This window comes from Typopeltis vanoorti, chromosome 16 (assembly GCF_054136105.1).
Source record: "Typopeltis vanoorti isolate ZY-2024b chromosome 16, IOZ_Tvanoo_1.0, whole genome shotgun sequence".
NCBI classification, from domain to species: domain Eukaryota; kingdom Metazoa; phylum Arthropoda; class Arachnida; order Uropygi; family Thelyphonidae; genus Typopeltis; species Typopeltis vanoorti.
The window spans coordinates 72,623,224-72,642,316 of NC_143564.1; the positions used below are offsets into that span (position 1 = coordinate 72,623,224).

Sequence of the window (19,093 nt, forward strand, 5' to 3'; positions counted from 1 at the left end):
TTTTTAACACCTTTTTTTCCAACATGCTATTCTATTTCATTATGATATTAAGTAATGAAATTATAATTTCAATTTAATTATTTTTTTTTGTTTCAGATTTATCATGACTTCATCTCAATGATAATTTGTTTCGCATGTTTTTAAATATGAATTGAAGATCTAGAATGTTCACTTGTGATTCCAAATTGCTTAAGAAGAACACAGCTAATGACAAAACGCCAAAACAAATGTTGTCTAAGATTCGAAGAACCTTTCTCGGGGATTTTCATTTGAAGGATAATTAGCCATTCTCATGGGAGGAGGGAAGGCTTTTTTTTTTCTTCCTTTCCCCCTTTTTTATCTTGCGGTGTCGAGGGTTTTCTGTTTATTTAACTGCAACCGTACACAAGGATAAGGTGGCTGGCCCTATGTCTCCTGGTGTATACTTATCTCTGTAGAAGCGTTGAGTTCTCAAGGCCAGTTTGCCTGCTTGCGGGATGAAAAACCCCAGATTAACTGGGGAGAAAAAACCTGCATTTCACACCCAAGACCGGCTAACTTGGCTATGTCTGAGAAAGATCCTAAGCTCCTCACGTCAGCGACGGGAATCGAACCGGATACTCCTTTCCTAAGCATATAGTTACGAAGCGCATAGCCACTCGGCTAAGCGCGCGGACCGTTTTTTTTTTTCCCTTCCGGAAATGTGGATTTTTTTATTCCTCAAAACAGGCAAACTAACCAGAACACACGCAGTTTACGGATATAATACACTGACCTCGTAGCCGTATTTGCATCTGCCATAAATCGTAAACAGACAAACAGTCCTTCTGTTATTGATGTTTTATATCCACCAGTCAAATGTCATTCATCTGAGTGGTGATATAATATATGTAACACAATTCATTGAACGCATTTGTTATCAAAGATATATATTATTCAATATACATGTATATGTTTAACTAAATATATATTATTTAGTTAAACATAGTAAAGAATATTCAGTATACGTCACATACAGCTGTGCATAGTTTGATTTTTTTTTCCCCAATGTGTTTTTATCCATGCATTTAAATTTTTTAAATTTCTTATCTTTACTTCTTACCGATTTTCTAGTTCTTATTTTATTTTAAACTCGCGAAAATACTTAAACGGCAGCCTTTGTGATTTGAAGCCGTTGATAAATATGCAAGAGTGAGAATTACTCACTTTCTCTTCGTTTACTTCGTAGTAGGTCCCATTTGACTAAGAATTAGTTGAAGAATTCTATTTAACTAACTTTTCAGCAAGAAATTCGAGTAGACACACACGAAATGAAGACAAGGGAAAGAAGAGAAAAAGTCAGCTTCTTTTCAATCGGAAACAATCCAAACTACGAGGTAGGTCAATTCCTTACTGTGCACCACCTAAGACCAGATCCTATTTGTCCCTTAAGCCACTATTTAGAGTTTCGATGTTTTGTTTCTGAAGGTAAGATGTCTGTTGTTTTTTTCTAAAATCCTCTCTGTTAGAGACGGAGTCACGCCATTCTTGACTGCAACTTTAAAAGTGGATTACTGTGAGAGACAGACTTGCTGCAGATTGACAAAAGAAGTGTTGCAAAGAAATTTCACCGACTTCGTTCTTAGGGCACGATGCGTTTGGAATTACGGCTTCTTTCCTATCTTGAGTTCACATTAAAGTTGGGAACCACAATGAAGAAACCGAAGGAAATACACTGGGTAAAAGGGAAAAAAAAAAAAACTGTGTGAAAACTTAAAAGCAAAATAGAATGAATTAAAGTTGGGGGGAAAAAAAAGCAGATGAAATAACCATAGAGTAAGTAAAACTAAAAGCAGACGATTTCAAATCGTCTGCCTTTAGCTTTACTGAAAATTAAATAAACTTTGTTTTTGAATACATTTGCAAATTTATTTTTCGAAGAGATTGTGCATTTTATTATTTTCTAAGCGTATTCATCATTCATTTTCATTTTTTTTTCTTGTGTTTTATAAAAGAATGGTATCACAGTAATAACCATTACTGACAAGAGACACGGTATTACAATTTCCCAAAACATAAAATAGATAGTTGAGAAACGCCTCAGGTATATGAAATAAAGTAATTAATTGCTGCTTGGTACATTTGAATGTCACAAGACCTTCATTGGAGTAGCGGATAAAATTAAGTCATCCATTTTCTTCAAGATTAAAAGTTTTGAATATATATGATTCATGAGAATTGATTTCAGTTTATAATATTTGATATTTGCTCTTTGGTCGTTTAGGATTAGTTAGGTTGAAGTTTCAGTTGCAATGGTGATCGGGAATCATTTTATAGATCTATTTTTCTGGTATGATTAAGTTAATTAGTCTTTGGAGAGGAGAAGTTCGCTGAAACTTGGATTTTTACTTCCTGTAAGACAGGCAAAAAGTCTAGGGACACGGATTTTACAATAATACATTAACCACACCACGGAAAATCTGGTAGAGTATAGCTAAAATAGCAGATGAAAGATTAACCGTTGATAAAAGCATATCTGACAGAAAGCTGAAAAATTATTTAATTTAAAATTAAATCTATGCATAATATAAGCTTATAGTATTGTTTTAGAAGAAGGTGGATAATGTACTTGAACTTTTTTTTTTCTAATAAAAGATATGAACTGGATTACTCCTAAGTAATCACGCAATATAATTCGATAAAAATTTGATGAAATATACAGTATATATAACGAGAAAGTTATTCTTGTAATATTTGGATAACACGCATAGTAATATCTAAAAATATTCTGTACATTCCTTTTGTTTTGGAGATATGCATTTTCTCATAGTTGACAGGTGTATTTATATTTCACATCATGCATAACTAAATAAATAAACTAAAACCTCGGATAATATAAAAATAGAGTTTAGTAGGTAATGGAGCTACCCCGCATCTCCAAGTATAGTCTAAGTAAAAGACTAATATAAAATTTTAATTAATACTGAAGAATAATTTAAAGGGCATACCTGACTATATTTTTGGAAGGCGTGGATGATATTTGGAACTAAATTTGATGTGCTCGTAAGAGAATAGCGTTGATAATGATGCATAAATAAGACCAGTCAATAAGGGAAACTGATTAAATAGCCTATAAAATTTGAAAAGGAAAGGTCTGAAAACTCAAAATTAAACCAAAAAGGACCAAACATTAGTGAAACGTATACAGGGCCTGTAGCATGACGGTAGTGTTGGCCGTTTCGTGAGAATCGTCACCAGATGACAAACAGCGAGCCTTGGGTGGTTCGAGATTAACGGAGAGTAATTTATTTTGTTTAATTGTCAAGAGGGCGAAATTAGATAGGATGTTTTTGTGTTTATAGTATCCTAATTGTTTCTAATCGTTAGATACTCTAACAACTTAATATGGTTTCATTTTCCAAGATGACGAAACCAAAGATCTTAAGGACACTTGATCGAGTGTAATTGCCTTTATTTACGCCCAAATCAACTAAGGCTAAGAGATGAGTGCATTATGTATTATGTATTAAATTGCGTGTGCTCTTTTAGAAGGTTTGCCTGTTTTGTGGGATAAAACAAAAATTCGAGTTTCCCAAGGCAAAACCTCTCAACCTTGTATGAGACCGGCTAACTCACTTTTAGACATCAAGTCTGATAAAGAGGCCTACTATTCAAGCGGCTATCTTATAGTCTTCTTACGACCTCAGTTCAGTGGCCACTGGCAGTTCACCACACGTCATATAGTAGATGGTTTCATCTCTTGAAAGTCTCTACCAATTTGTATCTTTTTCATTTCACAAACTTTGTAGTGCTGAATCATTCCAAGATTCAAGATCTTCCCTAATTAATGCTGTATACGCTGATCTCTTTGCCATTCTCGAGTGAAATGAAGACAAGCTGTGTCCTTATTTCTCTACAAAAGATCCATCTTCATCTCTTCTTCCTTTTGATAATACCTGGATCGCAACACAAGAACGGATTTCGCTTCCTGGACTGACTTACGCCTCTACTCTTTCCTGGCGCTATCACACGTTTCTAGGCTTTTTCTTAAAGATATACTAACCTCAAGGCATGCATCTACTACTACTACTATACAAGGTTTATCCATAATGTGTGGGCTGTAAATTTGGCAATGAACGAGTATCGTGTTTTGAAAAATCTGTTTAAAATGTTACTGTATATATTTGAAAACTTCATCGATTTAGTGAAAACAGATGATATATTTCATTTGTTCACTCGTTGGAAAAGAACATATTACATTGGAGGACTGACTTATTTAGGATCTTTTTTCAAACAGATTTCCATGGAGGAAGTTAATACTGTTTATTATCAACAGATATAATGTCATTTTAGGAATGATTATAGAATGCAACGAAGCACTTTGAAAGGAAAAGTAGAGAACTTACTTAAAAAGAAATAAAAGAATACACTTTCAGCATTGACCTTGTTCTTTGTAGGTAAATAATCCACGAAACTATATAGAAAGATCCCAAAATTTGATTATTTATTTATTTAATATTTAGAACCGGAATCATGATTGCTGTATTAAATTGCTCATATAGCTTGCTAAAAAAATATCAAAATATATACGAGATATATTAAAGAATTCATGATTATTTTAAAAAAATCATGCAAAAATCGTGGTTAAAATTATTTAAACATCATGATTAAAACCATGATATTAAAAAATCTGACAAAATATATTCAGTAATACACATTTAGTGAATAAATCGCTACATTTCTAATACTTCGTAAGTCTGTGAATGTTAAGAGTGGTTTGATTTAAATGTTCTTAATTAAAAGAAGAAAAGAAATCGAAATTTTCTAAGATTAGTATATTTCTAAATTTTTTATTTAAGATTAATACGGTATATTATAAGATAATCTTGAAATCCAACAATCATTATTATTTAATAGTAATTAAATTAAATACATTTGAATCCTGTCATCCCTTAGATTCTTCCATGTCAGAGAATCCAAACAGCATCGAGAGGTCAGTCTGTTTCTCCGTCACTAACCGTCCATCGCAGATATTTACCACTGTGACGAATACGACAACAGGAGCACATGGCTTTTATCCACTTCTTTCTTCCACACAAAGGTTGTTGAACAAAGAGGATTCCGATAACATTGGTCGTGATGATAGTTCGACTAAAGTGACTTCTCCAGGACTCTCTTGTGTGGTCTGTGGTGACGCCTCAAGCGGAAAGCATTACGGCGTGTTTGCTTGTAACGGTTGTAGCGGATTCTTTAAAAGAAGCGTCCGAAGGAAACTTATTTACAGGTTTGAACGTTATTCAGATGGAAGTTTATTAATTGCAATGAATAAGGACCTACTGGTTTCTTTCTTTTTTAGTAGAGTTCTGTTACGTAATATTCTATAAAAATCATGATATTTAGATAAATAGATTTATTTATTTATAATGTCTATCTCAAAACCTAAAAAGTGGGGATGTCATGGGAGTAATCCTAATAATTTTTGCATATTAAACATCATTCTGGATAGAAAAGCACCTCAATACAACCTTTCAGTGCTGCATTGCAAAAAACATGGAAGGAGCAGGAGATATTAGCAACCCATGACAGCTTCTAAGAAATTTCTTCTCCAATTGTTTCTGTGTAAAATTTCTAAGGGCAGAAATAAGGGATTTAGAGAGAGAGTATCAACAATGATTTTATTTATTATTTATTTTTTTAGGTGGTGTTTCTGAAAATAACATGGAAAAATTTACAATAGTAATAATAATTCTGACCTAAAGACGAATGGCAATCACTGTTGCAGTCTTGTGTGAGTTGCCTTGACATAGTTCATCTCAAACGAAAGCTATCCACTTCGTCAAGAACAACCGCGTGTCGGACAAGCTAATGCAACTGTTTGCCGAGCGGAAATTTCTCATCTTTCTCAGTGTAAACGCTATATACACTGAGATCATATAATTCATATAATGAGATCAGAAACATCAGTTTTGGTCTTCTGATCAATGTACAAATGGTATCAGTATCGACGATATCATTTGTTTGAAAGACCTGGATTAGAATCCCATTTAGGACAAAGTACCTTTTAAAAGGTTTTTTTTTTTTTCATGTGAAGGTGAGTTAACCGGTCTCATTTGGAAATAGGGTTTTCCTATTTCACTAAACAGGCAAATCGGTCAGAAGCGCACGACGTATGAGTATGCAATTAAGAGATATGACTCTTAATTGCATGCTCATAATACACTGACCTCATATCCTTAGTTGTTCAGCTGTAATTTCAAAACAACAATGCGACAAAGGCAGCATAATCCTACTAATTCATAACGGCTAGAGTTTGGAGATGATTTCAGGAAAGTTGAAATTCAGCATGCATTGCCTCAGCTTAAACAGTTGAGGCTCTGTCCTTATCTAGGAGGTAGCTATTAATGTATGCTTGTGATCTCACAAACGTACCTACATCTGTTTGTATGATACGTATAATCCGAGATCCTGCATTTTATGCTATAAAATGTAGCTTACTATTTTGCAGTTTATATAGTTTTCTAAGATGACAACGCTGCCATCTATCAAGAGGGAAGGGAATCAAAAATGGTTCTGGAACTAGAACTTCATTCTGGAATGAAGTTCTAAGAAATGTTTCGGTTGGCAAAAACTTTTGGGATTTAATCTTATTATTGATACTTACTCTCTTTCTCTATGCAGCTTAAAAACAGCTTCAAAAGCAAAAGGTGGTTTTTCGATAGAAAAAAATCTACTTAAATAAAAGCCTAGAAAAACTTTCTTCTGGTCAATGCCTAAAATCGAATCTGTTGAGTCGTTCTTTTGCCGATGTAGTATTATAACAGTTATACAAGACTACGTAGTCACTTATTTTAAAAATATATTTTAGGAAAAAAAAAAAGAATTTTTAATCAGAAATACAAAAATGGTTAATTTCGCTATATACTCATACTGCTAAAAAAACACGAGATTTTGGTCTTAAGGCTTAGTGTACAAAATGTCAAATTGTGAATGAAAATGTTTTATTTTGACAGTTTTTTTTTTTTTCAAAATAAAAACTGTCAAAATTAAAAAAAAAAAAGTAGGTGGCGTGTTTGTCTGTGTAGTGGAAGTACGAGGCAGACGTACGTTGAGTTTTGTAATGTGTGGCTAATTTCGTATTATATTAGAGAAATTGCTCAGTTTTTTTGTCCGTGTCTTCCATTCAAAAGGTTAATTTAGAGTAAGTTTCGATTGTAAGCAGTTTATTAATGTTATAAATATATTGTACTTATATTTGCATTAGTGTTAGACTATAATTTTTACATATTCTTAGGGTTAGAAATCTGTAATTTTATTATTGCTATTATTATTATTCTTGGCACGAGTAAGAAACCAAATTGGGTTAAAACGACAAATAAAATCGATTCCGTAGCATTAGGATTTGGATGCGAAAGTCTGAACGCGTACGAAAATTGTCACATGTGCGCGGTTTGTTTATGACTATGAAATGCGAAGGGAATATTAGATTTATATCTAAGAATTGTTTAGATTGGAAGATTCCTGTGATGAATATTTCCTGATTATCTGCTCAACGGTCCTATCATGGACTATGGGAAGTGTTTAAAAATAGCTGGATTACAGCAAAGAGTAACAAATAAGTTAAACATAACATTTTATAATGTGTGGGGGAGGGGAGGAGAGGGAAGGGGAGAAGACACAAGGTTCTTCAAATACAGAATTATTAGATGACAATTCACAAAAATGTGGAAATTGTTTCACCGAAAAAAAGATTATGTGGACTCAGAGATATGGCTGAATTGTCTACGAATTATTAATATATTTAGTAGAGAACAGAATAAGTTTTCTGAAAACGAGAAATGGAGGTAGATAAGTAATATGGGTAAAAATAACTGGCATTTGATGAATCAGTGCGGTGTTAAATCTATTGTGATTATATGCCAGATACAATTTCTGTTTTAAGCTGGCAATAAAATATGTGCCGATTCTACGTAAAAGAGAAATCGAAACTATTTAAATAATGTTATTTGTAGAGAAACGGAAAAATTCTGAAGTGTTTTATGATGCTGGGAATGAATGATTTAAAACTGGCATGATTAAAAGATTAGTGTTACTGGAACTCATATTAACTGTTAAATCAAAACTTGAATTCATTAATATATTGCCCGCGTTTGACAAGCAAGGCAGCTATAAGATAATCAAATTAACGACAGCTATATACTTAATTGGATTATACACACTATACATCTCTGTAGCTTTATTAATTTGTGAATTTAGTTTGTTAATCGGGACTGGTTTGGCGGTTGTGGTATCTATCTAAATACTGATGGATTCATAGTTGAATAACACCATAAAATATATTACGTTTTCAAGATACGTAATGTACTGCATCTCAGTACAAGACGAAGTTTTATACAGAGATGCAGGTTTTTTTTTCCCCTTCGCATCCAGGCTGGACGAGTATATATGTATTTAATAAACACAATACACTGGCTTCATATTCTTAGCTGCCTCGGTCGCAGTTTTAAACAATAAGTGCAGCTGAGGATGGAAGTGTATGGGAGAAAGTAGTTATGAAATTATGGGCATGCTACTTAAATAAGGAAAAGAAAAGCATCATTGATGGGGATACTGATTGGAAGAATGAAACAGTTCATAAAACGGGTTGCAAATTTTTGGAGCAGCTTCGCAGAGAAGTCCTGAAGTGACATGTATGTGTGACTACTAATTCAAAATATCAGAGGAATTTGATTTCATAATGACACCACGGCTACAGATAATTATGGATCATTAATTATTTGGAGCCCTGTGTGACCATTTAAGCTTGGAAGGAAAAAATAAAAGATAGGAGGGCGCTCATGTGTGTTGACAGTACGAGGAAATATTGAAAATATTTGGTAGGAGACAATGAAAGTGATAATTGTATAAATTTATTTTAATATATAACCTCCTATTAACTCAATACAACGTTTACATCATTCGTACTAATTTAAATTAGGCGTCTAAAGGTATAGCTTTGAGATCGGCGGTCACACTCTTCTGGATGATCTCTACTGACTCAAACCCCTCATCCTTTGAATTTCATTTTTCGGAAGAAAAGAAGTCCTCCGATTCTGAATATGAAGAGTGTTCGAACGCCTGTTGTAGATTTGAAAGTAAGAAACTGTGCAACGCATAATGTTCATTCGCATTATCGTGCAGTAAGCAGTTTGTTTGGTACTGCTCTCCTCTTAATCGTCTCTTGCGTTCATTCAGACGTTGCATGACACCGAAGTAGTGCTGACTGTTGACTATTTGACTCTCCAGAACAAATTCCTTAAGAACAATTCCATGAATGTCAAAGAAAACAATCGGCGTTGTTTTGACTCGAGAGGAAAAATCTTACGAATCGATCAAAACTTCGTATACGTGATAGGCGATCATCCCAGTATGCCGTTAAATATTCCGATCATTAAATAGTCCTCTCTAAAATTGCTCGATTCCATCCAGAAGAGGGTAGTCTGCTTAATCTCTCTCTCTCTCACACACACAGAGATTCACTTCAATTCCTCTCTTATAGCCGTTCAGTTTCTGTCTTATGTCTGTTCTACAGATACATTCGCGGACAGTGCGTTGCTGTACATCGGCCACTCTCCAAGCACAAGAGCTGTTGCTGCTAACCAATACCATTTTACAGTCCAGCTTGTAACTCGCCGAACCAACATCCCTGCCCCACCCCATTCATTCCATTCCATCCCATCTCTCCCCAATGTTTAAAAAAAAAAAAGTAAGCGGATTCCTCCTTTTCTTCTTATTCTCTTGCCCACACATGGCACTGCTATAGGTTTTGGGACTTTTCGTGTGTGAGTCAGGTATATATCTGACTGTTATACACACACACACACACATACTATATAATACACACATACACAGCATCCTACGTGAGAACTAATAAAGCTATCGCAACGCGCATGTGCTCTTGGGAAAGCAGATGTGCCCAATTCTATTTACAGTACTCTCTTAAAAAAAGCTGCCACGTTATTTAATGGGCGCACTGTGTACATAATGTTATTCCAGGAAACAAACTTTGCGTAATAAATCTGGACTCCACTAGATGAATAATCAAGTACTCAAAGAAGAAAAATAAAACTATTGTAATAAACAACAAAAAAAAAAAAACATTGTGATAAATCACCTATTAAGTTTGGTGGATAAGAGGTGAAAATCTGTTAATTATCTAATATAAAAAACAAACAAACAAGGAATTATTCCTCTAATGTATTTTATTTCTCAAAAAGGAAATCTCTAACTTTGAAAATTAGTAGGCACTAGTAGTGCTGCTCATAGCTACCAACGTTTGAAGAACTTGTAGATGACGATGAGCATGGCAGACAATAGCCTTCATCTTATATTCTCAACCCTAAACGGCATTATTATCCTAAATAGTGTTCGTTCTGCAGCCGGTGTTTCTTAGTTCCAGAGTTAAGTTTCAAGTTTTCTTGGGGGGGGGGGGGGTTGGAAGAAGAAAAAAGAGAGAAAAACTTAACTTTCCAGAGACAAAGAACGCAGCCTTTTGAAAATTTGAATTAGTTAGCTAGGAACGCTGAAATTAATTCGAAAAGTTTATATACACTGGTGTCCAAAAGCTAAGAACAAACTACACTTTTTACCTGTATACAGTGCCGGATTTACGTATAAGCTAAAAGAGCTACAGCTTAGGGCCTCGCAATCTGCTGGGGCCTTAAATAAAAAAAAACAAAAAGACCAGCTGATGTAATTTAAAACAGTGGGGGGGGGGCCCTCTGGGTTTTGTATAGCTTAGGGCCTCAGCAAGTCTAAATCTGGCCCTGCCTGTATATGAAAAAGTTTCATGCCTACAGTCAAATGTGGATATAAATTTATTGCCAGCATATTAATAAATTATATTATACAAAAAGTGTGTTATAAATTTTGTAGAAATTAAATTGCAATACATTTTTGGAAAAGTTACAAATTTCCTGAGGACGTAGTTAAGAATTAATGTCCAGTGCTTACGGAAAACTATGCGGAGAGACATTTCAGTATAGAATATGTCTATCCCGAACTGCGATGCAGCTCTCACAACATCGTACTTCATCTCACAAAATCCCACTTCTCCTTCAGAGCAAGGATAAGACCATGTTTGTTTTCTACAGAGGAATTTGGATCAGTAATGCGTCTCCCTGGTGCATTCCAAACGTGTTCTATGGGGTTGAGATTTGGGGAGTGTATTGGCAACATAAATTGTTTACTATCTTCGGTCTCGACAAGTATCTCCACTGCTCGTCTACGATGTGGTGTGCCATTGTCATCCATGAAAATTAATTCTTCGCCTACGGCACAACGGAACAATCGAACACGATGTTGAAGAACTTCGTTGCAATATCGTTCCGTTCACCAATGTTGGTTCCTAAATCCGGAACTTCGGTACGAAGGATGTTAAAGAAGTGTTGGTACCAGGTGTTGTTCTGGATCGGCTGTGTTAATACCCGAGGAGTGGAGTTGTTCTATTAGTTGAAATACCGAATACAATAGCTGCAGAGATGGTTGGTTTCCAGTATTCTGTTAAAATGGAAAGCTGTATTACTCAGGTATCTGATGTTCAAGACGGGGAGGCTGAAGTCCCATCCTCTCCGGAAGTTGAAGGATCTTGATATCAGCCTCCTTGCGTAGATTTCCCCAGAAGAACTTCAAGGATTTCCTATATAGCCAGTTTTCTTGATCCTCCCTGATGTTGATAATGGTAGGCTGGACACAGGATAGTTTTGATCACAGTGGCTCTGGAGAAAAGTGACAGCTGTCTGTTTCACCAATCCTTGAGACTCGACTGTTTTTGCTTTGAAATTTTCAATGTCGAGTACAGGCTGTGCCGTAAATGACCCTTCTCACCCCAAGATAGTAAAGGGGGAATCTTCTGTAGGGACAAGAGCCATAGGGATGTTGTTTGGGTCCCAGACTCCATACGTTTGATTTGGATTTTGCTGGGATTAAATGCGAGCCCCGACATTGAACTTCTGTAAGAAGCACCTGATAGAGTCGTTGTCCCTGAGGGTACCCACCGCATCATCCACATATGCTGTTACTTTGGATTCATCCGTGGTGAGAGGTATTGGAATCGCTCTGACAGCATGAGAGTTGTTAATTGCCTGTAGAAATGGCTCAATAATGAGTGCGAAAAGTAGCGGACTGAGAAGACAACTCTGTTTGACCTCTTTCTGGATGTTAATGGGGTCCGATAAATGCCCGTTGATAAGGAAGCGGGTTGAGCTGTTGTTGTAGCCTCCACTGATGTTGGGAATACGTTTCCCAACGTATTCCCAGCAGTACACTGCTGGGAATACGTTGCTGTTTCTTATGTCAAAGCGCCAAAACGATGTTACGGGGTACTTCATACTCAATAGTGGTAAAAATGTGTTTCCTGCAGGAACAAGAGCCGGATGTTAAAAGCTAGCATTAGCTTCCACACCTTCTCTTGTTGAAATTGTTAGTGGAGTCCTCTGATGTTAAGGGAGGGCGGCATTATGATATTTTTAGATGTTATACCTGACCGAGGTCTTTTATCCTTAGTTGTGTAACATATTTTATTAGAGATTTTACTCGGAAGGGGGAATATCTCGTCCCCCTGCAAACTTGCTTCTAGCTTCGAAACGAGCTCGATAGGATTTCGAACTCGTGTCAGCTGTTCTTGATTTTGAACAGCTGACTTTGTTTTTTTTGTTTTCTGAGGTCTTGTATTCGTAGTTGTTAAATTGAGAGTCTGTATATTTTTTGATTCGTATCGATGCTTTCTTCTGTTTGAGGAGGGATTCTACCTCCATTTCGGATTCCGATGTTGTTTCTCCCGACTTTCTGGCGTGGCTTCTATGGTTTTTTTTTTGTTTGTTTGTTTTTGGGGGAGTGGGGGAGCTTCTTCTTTTTGGTGGTTCGTTAGGGAGTGCTAACTGTTTTTCCCCTCCTCGACTTGCATTTCTTGTGCATAGCGGTAAATTTGCTTCTGCAGGGAGGATCTTGGGTTCTTCAGTAATATCATCACGAACCATAGGCTCACTGCCCGTTGTCCGATGCCTCATTCACTATCTTCTTCCACCTTTCTTTGTCCAGTGCACAGTGTCGCAGTTTCTGTACACCCATTCCACACCAGTCCTTATCGTCTATCCATTCTCTGTATGGTCTACCTCTTCTGTTTAAACCGTCCAAAATACCAAACATAAATGTCTTTATCTTCCGGTTCTCACTCATTCTGCAGATGCCCAAATATTTGCAACTTCCGTTGTATAATCTTCTGCATTAGATTCTCCTTTGGTTGTATCTTCCAATAGAGCTCTTCATTTGTGATTTTCTGTACCCATCCTATTCTTAGACTCTTCCTGTAACAAGTTCTTTCAAATGCCAAAATTCTTTTCCTTGATTCCTTATTTATTACCCATGTTTATGATCCATACAGTACACCGCTAAAAATGCATGTTTCCAGTACTTCTATTTTGTTTTCAGGCTGATCACTTTACTTTTCCAGATGTTATCCATGGCCTTTGTTCATGATTTGTTCTTCCCTTTTCAATCCTCATCATACTTATTTCTTTTTTACAGTCCAAATCATACGTCATTTTATTTCCAAATTTTACAATCATACTTCATTTTACTTCCCAAATATGTGAATTGTTCTACATTTTCTATATCAATCCATCTACTTGTATCTTTTGTTTCATGTTCTTCTCACCAAATACCATTGTCTTTGGTTTTTCCAAGTTCATAACAAGTCCAAATCTCTTCCTTTCCTCATTTAACAGTTTTAGTGTTTTTGTTTTGTAGTTCTCTTTCATCTTCTTCAACAATAACAATGCCATCTGCAAATCTCAGATTGTTAATTCTCATTCCGTGTAGAGATATTCCTTTTGTATCTTCCTACAGTTTGTCCATTGCTCTTTCTAAATGTGCGAAGAAAATGCTTGGTGATATTGGGTCCGCCTGTCTAGTATATACCTCTGCTTGTTCTAAAACCATTTCCCCAAATCACCACCACCTGTTCTAACTGCTGCAACTGCATTCTGATAAGCATCTTTTAATATAGCTATTAGTTTTTTTATCAATTCCATAGGATTCCAAAACTGCTAAATGTCACTTTCTGGTCAATACTGTCAAATGCTTTCTGAAAATCAACAAAGCAAGTATATACGTTTTCAGCGGCGCACTCAGGATTTAATCTTGGAGGGGGGGGGGGAACAGTGGAGTAGACGATTTGCGAATACACACTACGCATCGCATACGACCTATGACTGAGCATCTGCAGTGATCGCTAATTCATGAGTAGTATAGAAATAGAAGACACAGCATAAATTAAAAAAACGAATTTTAATTAGGAAAAGATTTTTGGAAAATTTTCTAGTGTTTTTTTTTCTTTTCTTGGGGGGGGCGGTCCCCTTGCCCCCCCCCCCGTGTGCGCCACTGTACATTTTTGTTTTTTCTCCTAGCTTTCTCTGCTGTTAACCTCATTGTCAAAATCTGTTGAATTGTAGTTCTATCCTTCCTAAATCCTGCTTGCTCGTCTGCAAGGTATGCTTCCAATTGTGTTCTCAATCTTTCTGTCAATATCATCATCACTTTACCAAGGTGACTTGTCAAGGCAATTGCTCTACAGTTTTTACATTCTAGCTTATTTCCTTTCTTGTATAATGTCACTAATATTCATTTCTCCCACTCCTCTGGCATTTTTCCTTCTTCCCATACCATATTACATAGTTGATGCATTTCTGTAACCATACTTTCACCACCATATTTAATAATTTCTCCAGTGATGTTATCGTTACCAGGACTCTTGTGTTTTAGCCGTCCTATTGCTTTTTCTACCCCTCCTTTTAAAATGTCATGCTCATTACCAGGTGGTGAATCTGCTTCAATTTTTCAGTCAGTTTTCCTAATGCCATCTAAATCTAGTTTTTCTTCATATAACTCACTACAGTATCTTGTCCACAGCTCTACAATTTTTTCTTTATTCATCAATACTTTGCCTTTTTTTTATCTTTAATTGTGGTCTATTTTGATTGCCACTTTCTATTAATGGTTCTGATCATTTTGTATACCTCCCTTGTTTTATGCTCTCCATAATACTGTTCTATATTGTAATATTGGGCTTCTAACCATTTCATCTTATCCATTCTGACTGCTTTTTTCACCTCATTACACTTTCTTCTATATTGCTCCTCTATTTGTTCTGATGTATCCCTTCTTATCTTCAACATTTATTTCTCCTGTACTAACTTCAGTGTTTTTTGTCTAATCCATTTCTTCTTGATCTTCTTCTGATACTGTTTCTTCAACTACATCTTCTATCGCCTGCGTTACTCTTTTCATTCTTAGATTCGAGTTTTGTTCTTTCTCCACACTTTTAAGTTTCTTTTCTAACACTGTTGAGTACCTTATTCCTATTTTTGCTGTATCTCGTCTTCAGTAACAGTCATATTGTTATTGAGGGCGTTGACGTTGGTGGAATGATGGCTTTATTCTATTCTTCTCTTACTCAGATGTTTATTATGGCTGTGTTTTCCTGGGAAGGTGGTAGTGATCAAAGAGGAAACGGTTGTTACTGCTGATGTTTTTGTTGTTGATTTCTTTATTTTGGGCAAAGGTCTTCTCCCCGCTAACTATTTTTGGAAAATTCTGGAAATTCACCTGCTTCTCCGACAAACTTCGGATTTAGTGGTTCAATGGGAGCCCTTGCCCGTTCTGCGAATGTGCGCAGAAGACATGTTATCTATCTTGTGCTCGATGCTATTGCACTTGAGGCATGGATGTGGGCACTGGCTGGAAACATTCACGTAGTTGAAGCAAATGGCTCGGGGGAAGTCACTTCCCAGATGTTCTTCGAGACGCAACGCAAGCACTGTCTCTGTATACTCCGGGATGTTCTAATATTGACGAGGTTGGGTACTGGTAAACGCATGTCCATGGTGAAAGTGACTTCACCAGAGTACTATGCGGATTTTCCTTGAAGATGCTCTTTTTTTATCTTACTCACTTTCCCAAGCCTTGGATGAGCACGTCGTCTCCGGCTCAAGCTGTTCCATGGGGAAGCGTTCTATTTTTAATGTTCTCACTTGTGATCCTACCATGGTTGGTGTAATATGCTTCCTCTGGACAGAGAAACCATCAAGAAGTTTGCTTTTCGAAGCACTGTTCTTTATCCCTATAGGGGGATGAAGGAGTAGATATTGTCAGCTCCTATGGTCTCCTTAAGCAATTTAGTGAGGACTTTGGGCTCCTTGCATCCCAGTATCTCCACTCCTAAAGTCCTGGTCCTTGGCGCGACGGGGATCATCTTGCTCATGGTCTGTCTCTGCGTCTATAAAAAAAAAGGGGGTGGATTTTGAGTCGTACGACTCGGTGAGATTTCGTGGCGTGGGACGGACGATTAATTTCTCGTTATGACGAGAGGTATCTTTTTCGATTGATGTTAGCTAATCTCTTATGGATAGCAGTTTTTTTTTTTTTTTGCCCGAAAACTCTGGATTTTCATCCCGCATACAGACACATCAGCCAGAGAAAACTGGCAATTTATAGACAACTACGTAGGTTGTCGGCAGATGACGTTATGTAGAATAATGCCGTTGTGCGTAGATGGTGGATTAAGTAGTAGAGATGGTGAGTTGAGAATGGAATGAGTCTTTGGTGTTAAATACTGTAATATAGGGTGACCCAAAAGTCGCGTACATCATAAAATACTTGAATTTTCAATATTAGTGACAAACTTTATAGAATTAAATTGTTGTAAACAAAGCTTATAACTGTATCTTTACAAAGGCAAAAATAAATAACACTGCTACAGCAAAAATCGAATCATGGAATTACTGACTGTTCTGAATTGCTTCAGTGAAGTTCTTCAGTTTATCATTTGTATGGGGATTGTTTTTATACAACTTACCATTCAGATACCCCCCCCCCCCATAAGAAGAAGAAGAAATCTAGAGGTGACAGATCTGGCGACTTTCGAGGCCAAAATCCTTTAGAAATCACTCGGTCATCAAAAAACTCTTGCAAATACGGCATTGTTTCATTTGATGTATGGCAAGTGGTACCATCCTGATGAAATCAGCAATCACATTTTTCATTCTCAAGACAAGACAACGAACTGGGTGATGCTGTCTTGGGACAGTGCACTGTACAATGTCGTCACAAAGAAAATGAGTCCGACAATGCGACGGCGCGACACTGTACACCACACTCCGATTTTCAGAAAATGCAAGGGCGTTTCATAGAAAACATAGGGATTTTCCGATGAACAGATTCCATTATTTTGGCTATTGACGTATCCATTTAGGTGGAAACCACGCTTCGTCACTGAAGAAAACATTGTCCAGCTCGTGAACTCCATTTTCTTCAACAAAGGATCGAAATTATCTACATATTACACAACACATTTTCCCTTATCTAGTGGCTTCAATTCCTGAACTGAGCGAATACGATATGGACGAAGCTTTGTTTGGTGGCCCTCGAAGTACTGCGGTATAACATACCTGTCTGTGCAGAGAGTTTTCTAAGACACACTTGAAAGTGAACATTGCAACACTTCGTGTACTGCATTCACTTTATCCTCGGTCAAAATGGAAGGTTTTCCTTGCCTGCAACTGATCTAGTTTCCCGAAAGTTTTGAGGAACAAGAGAGTGAGGATAATTCTGACAACTCCTCTACAACGTTCGCGTTAGAACGACAGGCAAAACACCAGTGGCGATCCGTACATAAGCACTGCAGCACCCCCAAGGAAAAAACGAAAAAATTAAATTTTATTTGTATTTATAAATAATAATAATGCTTTCAACATTATATAAATGCAATACATGTTAAAGGTTACAGCTTATGTTTTGACATTGATTGAATAGTTAATAATTGGAATTGTTCGATTACCTTTAGATTACGAAACAAATGCGCTGCGATCTAACGCCGATATTCGTTTGCGCTTTGCATTGCACGTTACGTCATTCCCACACTGCTCAAACGGCAGTGTATCTTTAGTATGCTTCCGCGCGTTATTTCTGTGAGATATGAAACGTTTATAATTGGTGCGTATGCGTGGTGAACTATTTTTTGTTAAAATAACATATAATTATTTATTTATTATAGATACAAGGCTGAATTATGACGAGTGTCACTGTTGAAAATATGAAAAGAATACTATTTTTTCAATTATCGTTACACGAAACAAATGCACTGCGATCTAACGCCGATATTCATTTGCGCTTGTCATTCCTATTGATACGAAACTTTTATTATTGCTGTTTGTTTGTGGTGAGGATGAAATATTTTTAATAAGGCCATTTTTAATCAGAAAAAAAAAATCAGCTAACGCCTTTTTATTCTCGTATACGGGAGTAGGCGAGGCCATTTGCCCTGTCTAACTTTTGGAGACTGAGTAGGCAGTTCAATCTCCACTGGTACCCAATCAGAGATAGATGGTCCAAGGCTATCACTAATTAAGCGGTACGCAGTGAAGAGAGACGGCTCAAATGTGCCGCCATCTCGTGGTCCCTAACCATAATACAATATATTTAATGTCTGAAATAATGTGGGTTCTACGGTCGATTTTCTTGAGTTTACAGGACGAAAAACCCGAGTTTCCGGGAGGAAAAACCCGCTTGCCCGTGCGAGAGATCGACTAACTCGGGAACCGGACGAAAAAAGGCTTAGAAAAATTTCCTCTAGTCGCAGACTAGACTCGAAACCAAGTCTTCATTCGTGCGGCCAAGCGCCGTTGTGTGCAAACGCCACATCCACTGAGCTACACAGGCTCCAAAAAAACATCTTGGCAGGGGTGGGATTTTTAATGTATACATTATTTATTTATTAATAAATTCGTTACTGATTAGGAAAAATTTTTTTTTGTATATGCAGCACCCCCACTTAAAATTTTCACCGGCCACCACTGCAAAACACCATTCCAAAATAACTCGTTGCTCTTGGGAAAGTACCATTTTGCTTTCCTCATAATCAGAACTACGCACTGGATGTCCAGTATCCGACAAGTGGCGGATAGATTACACGATAGTGGTCAATACTCATAGGGTGCCATTTATAGACGAAACGAATAATTTAAATTGCAGCTCAGCTTCAATTTTGTGCGCAACTTTCGGATAATCCTGTAATAATATATATAAAAAATCATGTTTATGTAAC

The 19,093-nt window shown here is 36.6% G+C and overlaps 1 protein-coding gene across 1 annotated transcript in view; it reads left to right on the forward strand.

The window, feature by feature from the left end:
* Positions 1 to 19,093, forward strand: part of LOC150098126 (photoreceptor-specific nuclear receptor-like) — a 127,136-nt gene that overhangs the window by 39,849 nt on the left and 68,194 nt on the right. The window contains exon 2 of the mRNA XM_090406688.1: positions 4,915 to 5,242. Within this exon, the coding sequence (XP_090262814.1) occupies positions 4,915 to 5,242 (328 nt within the window). The remainder of the gene's footprint in view (positions 1 to 4,914; positions 5,243 to 19,093) is intronic.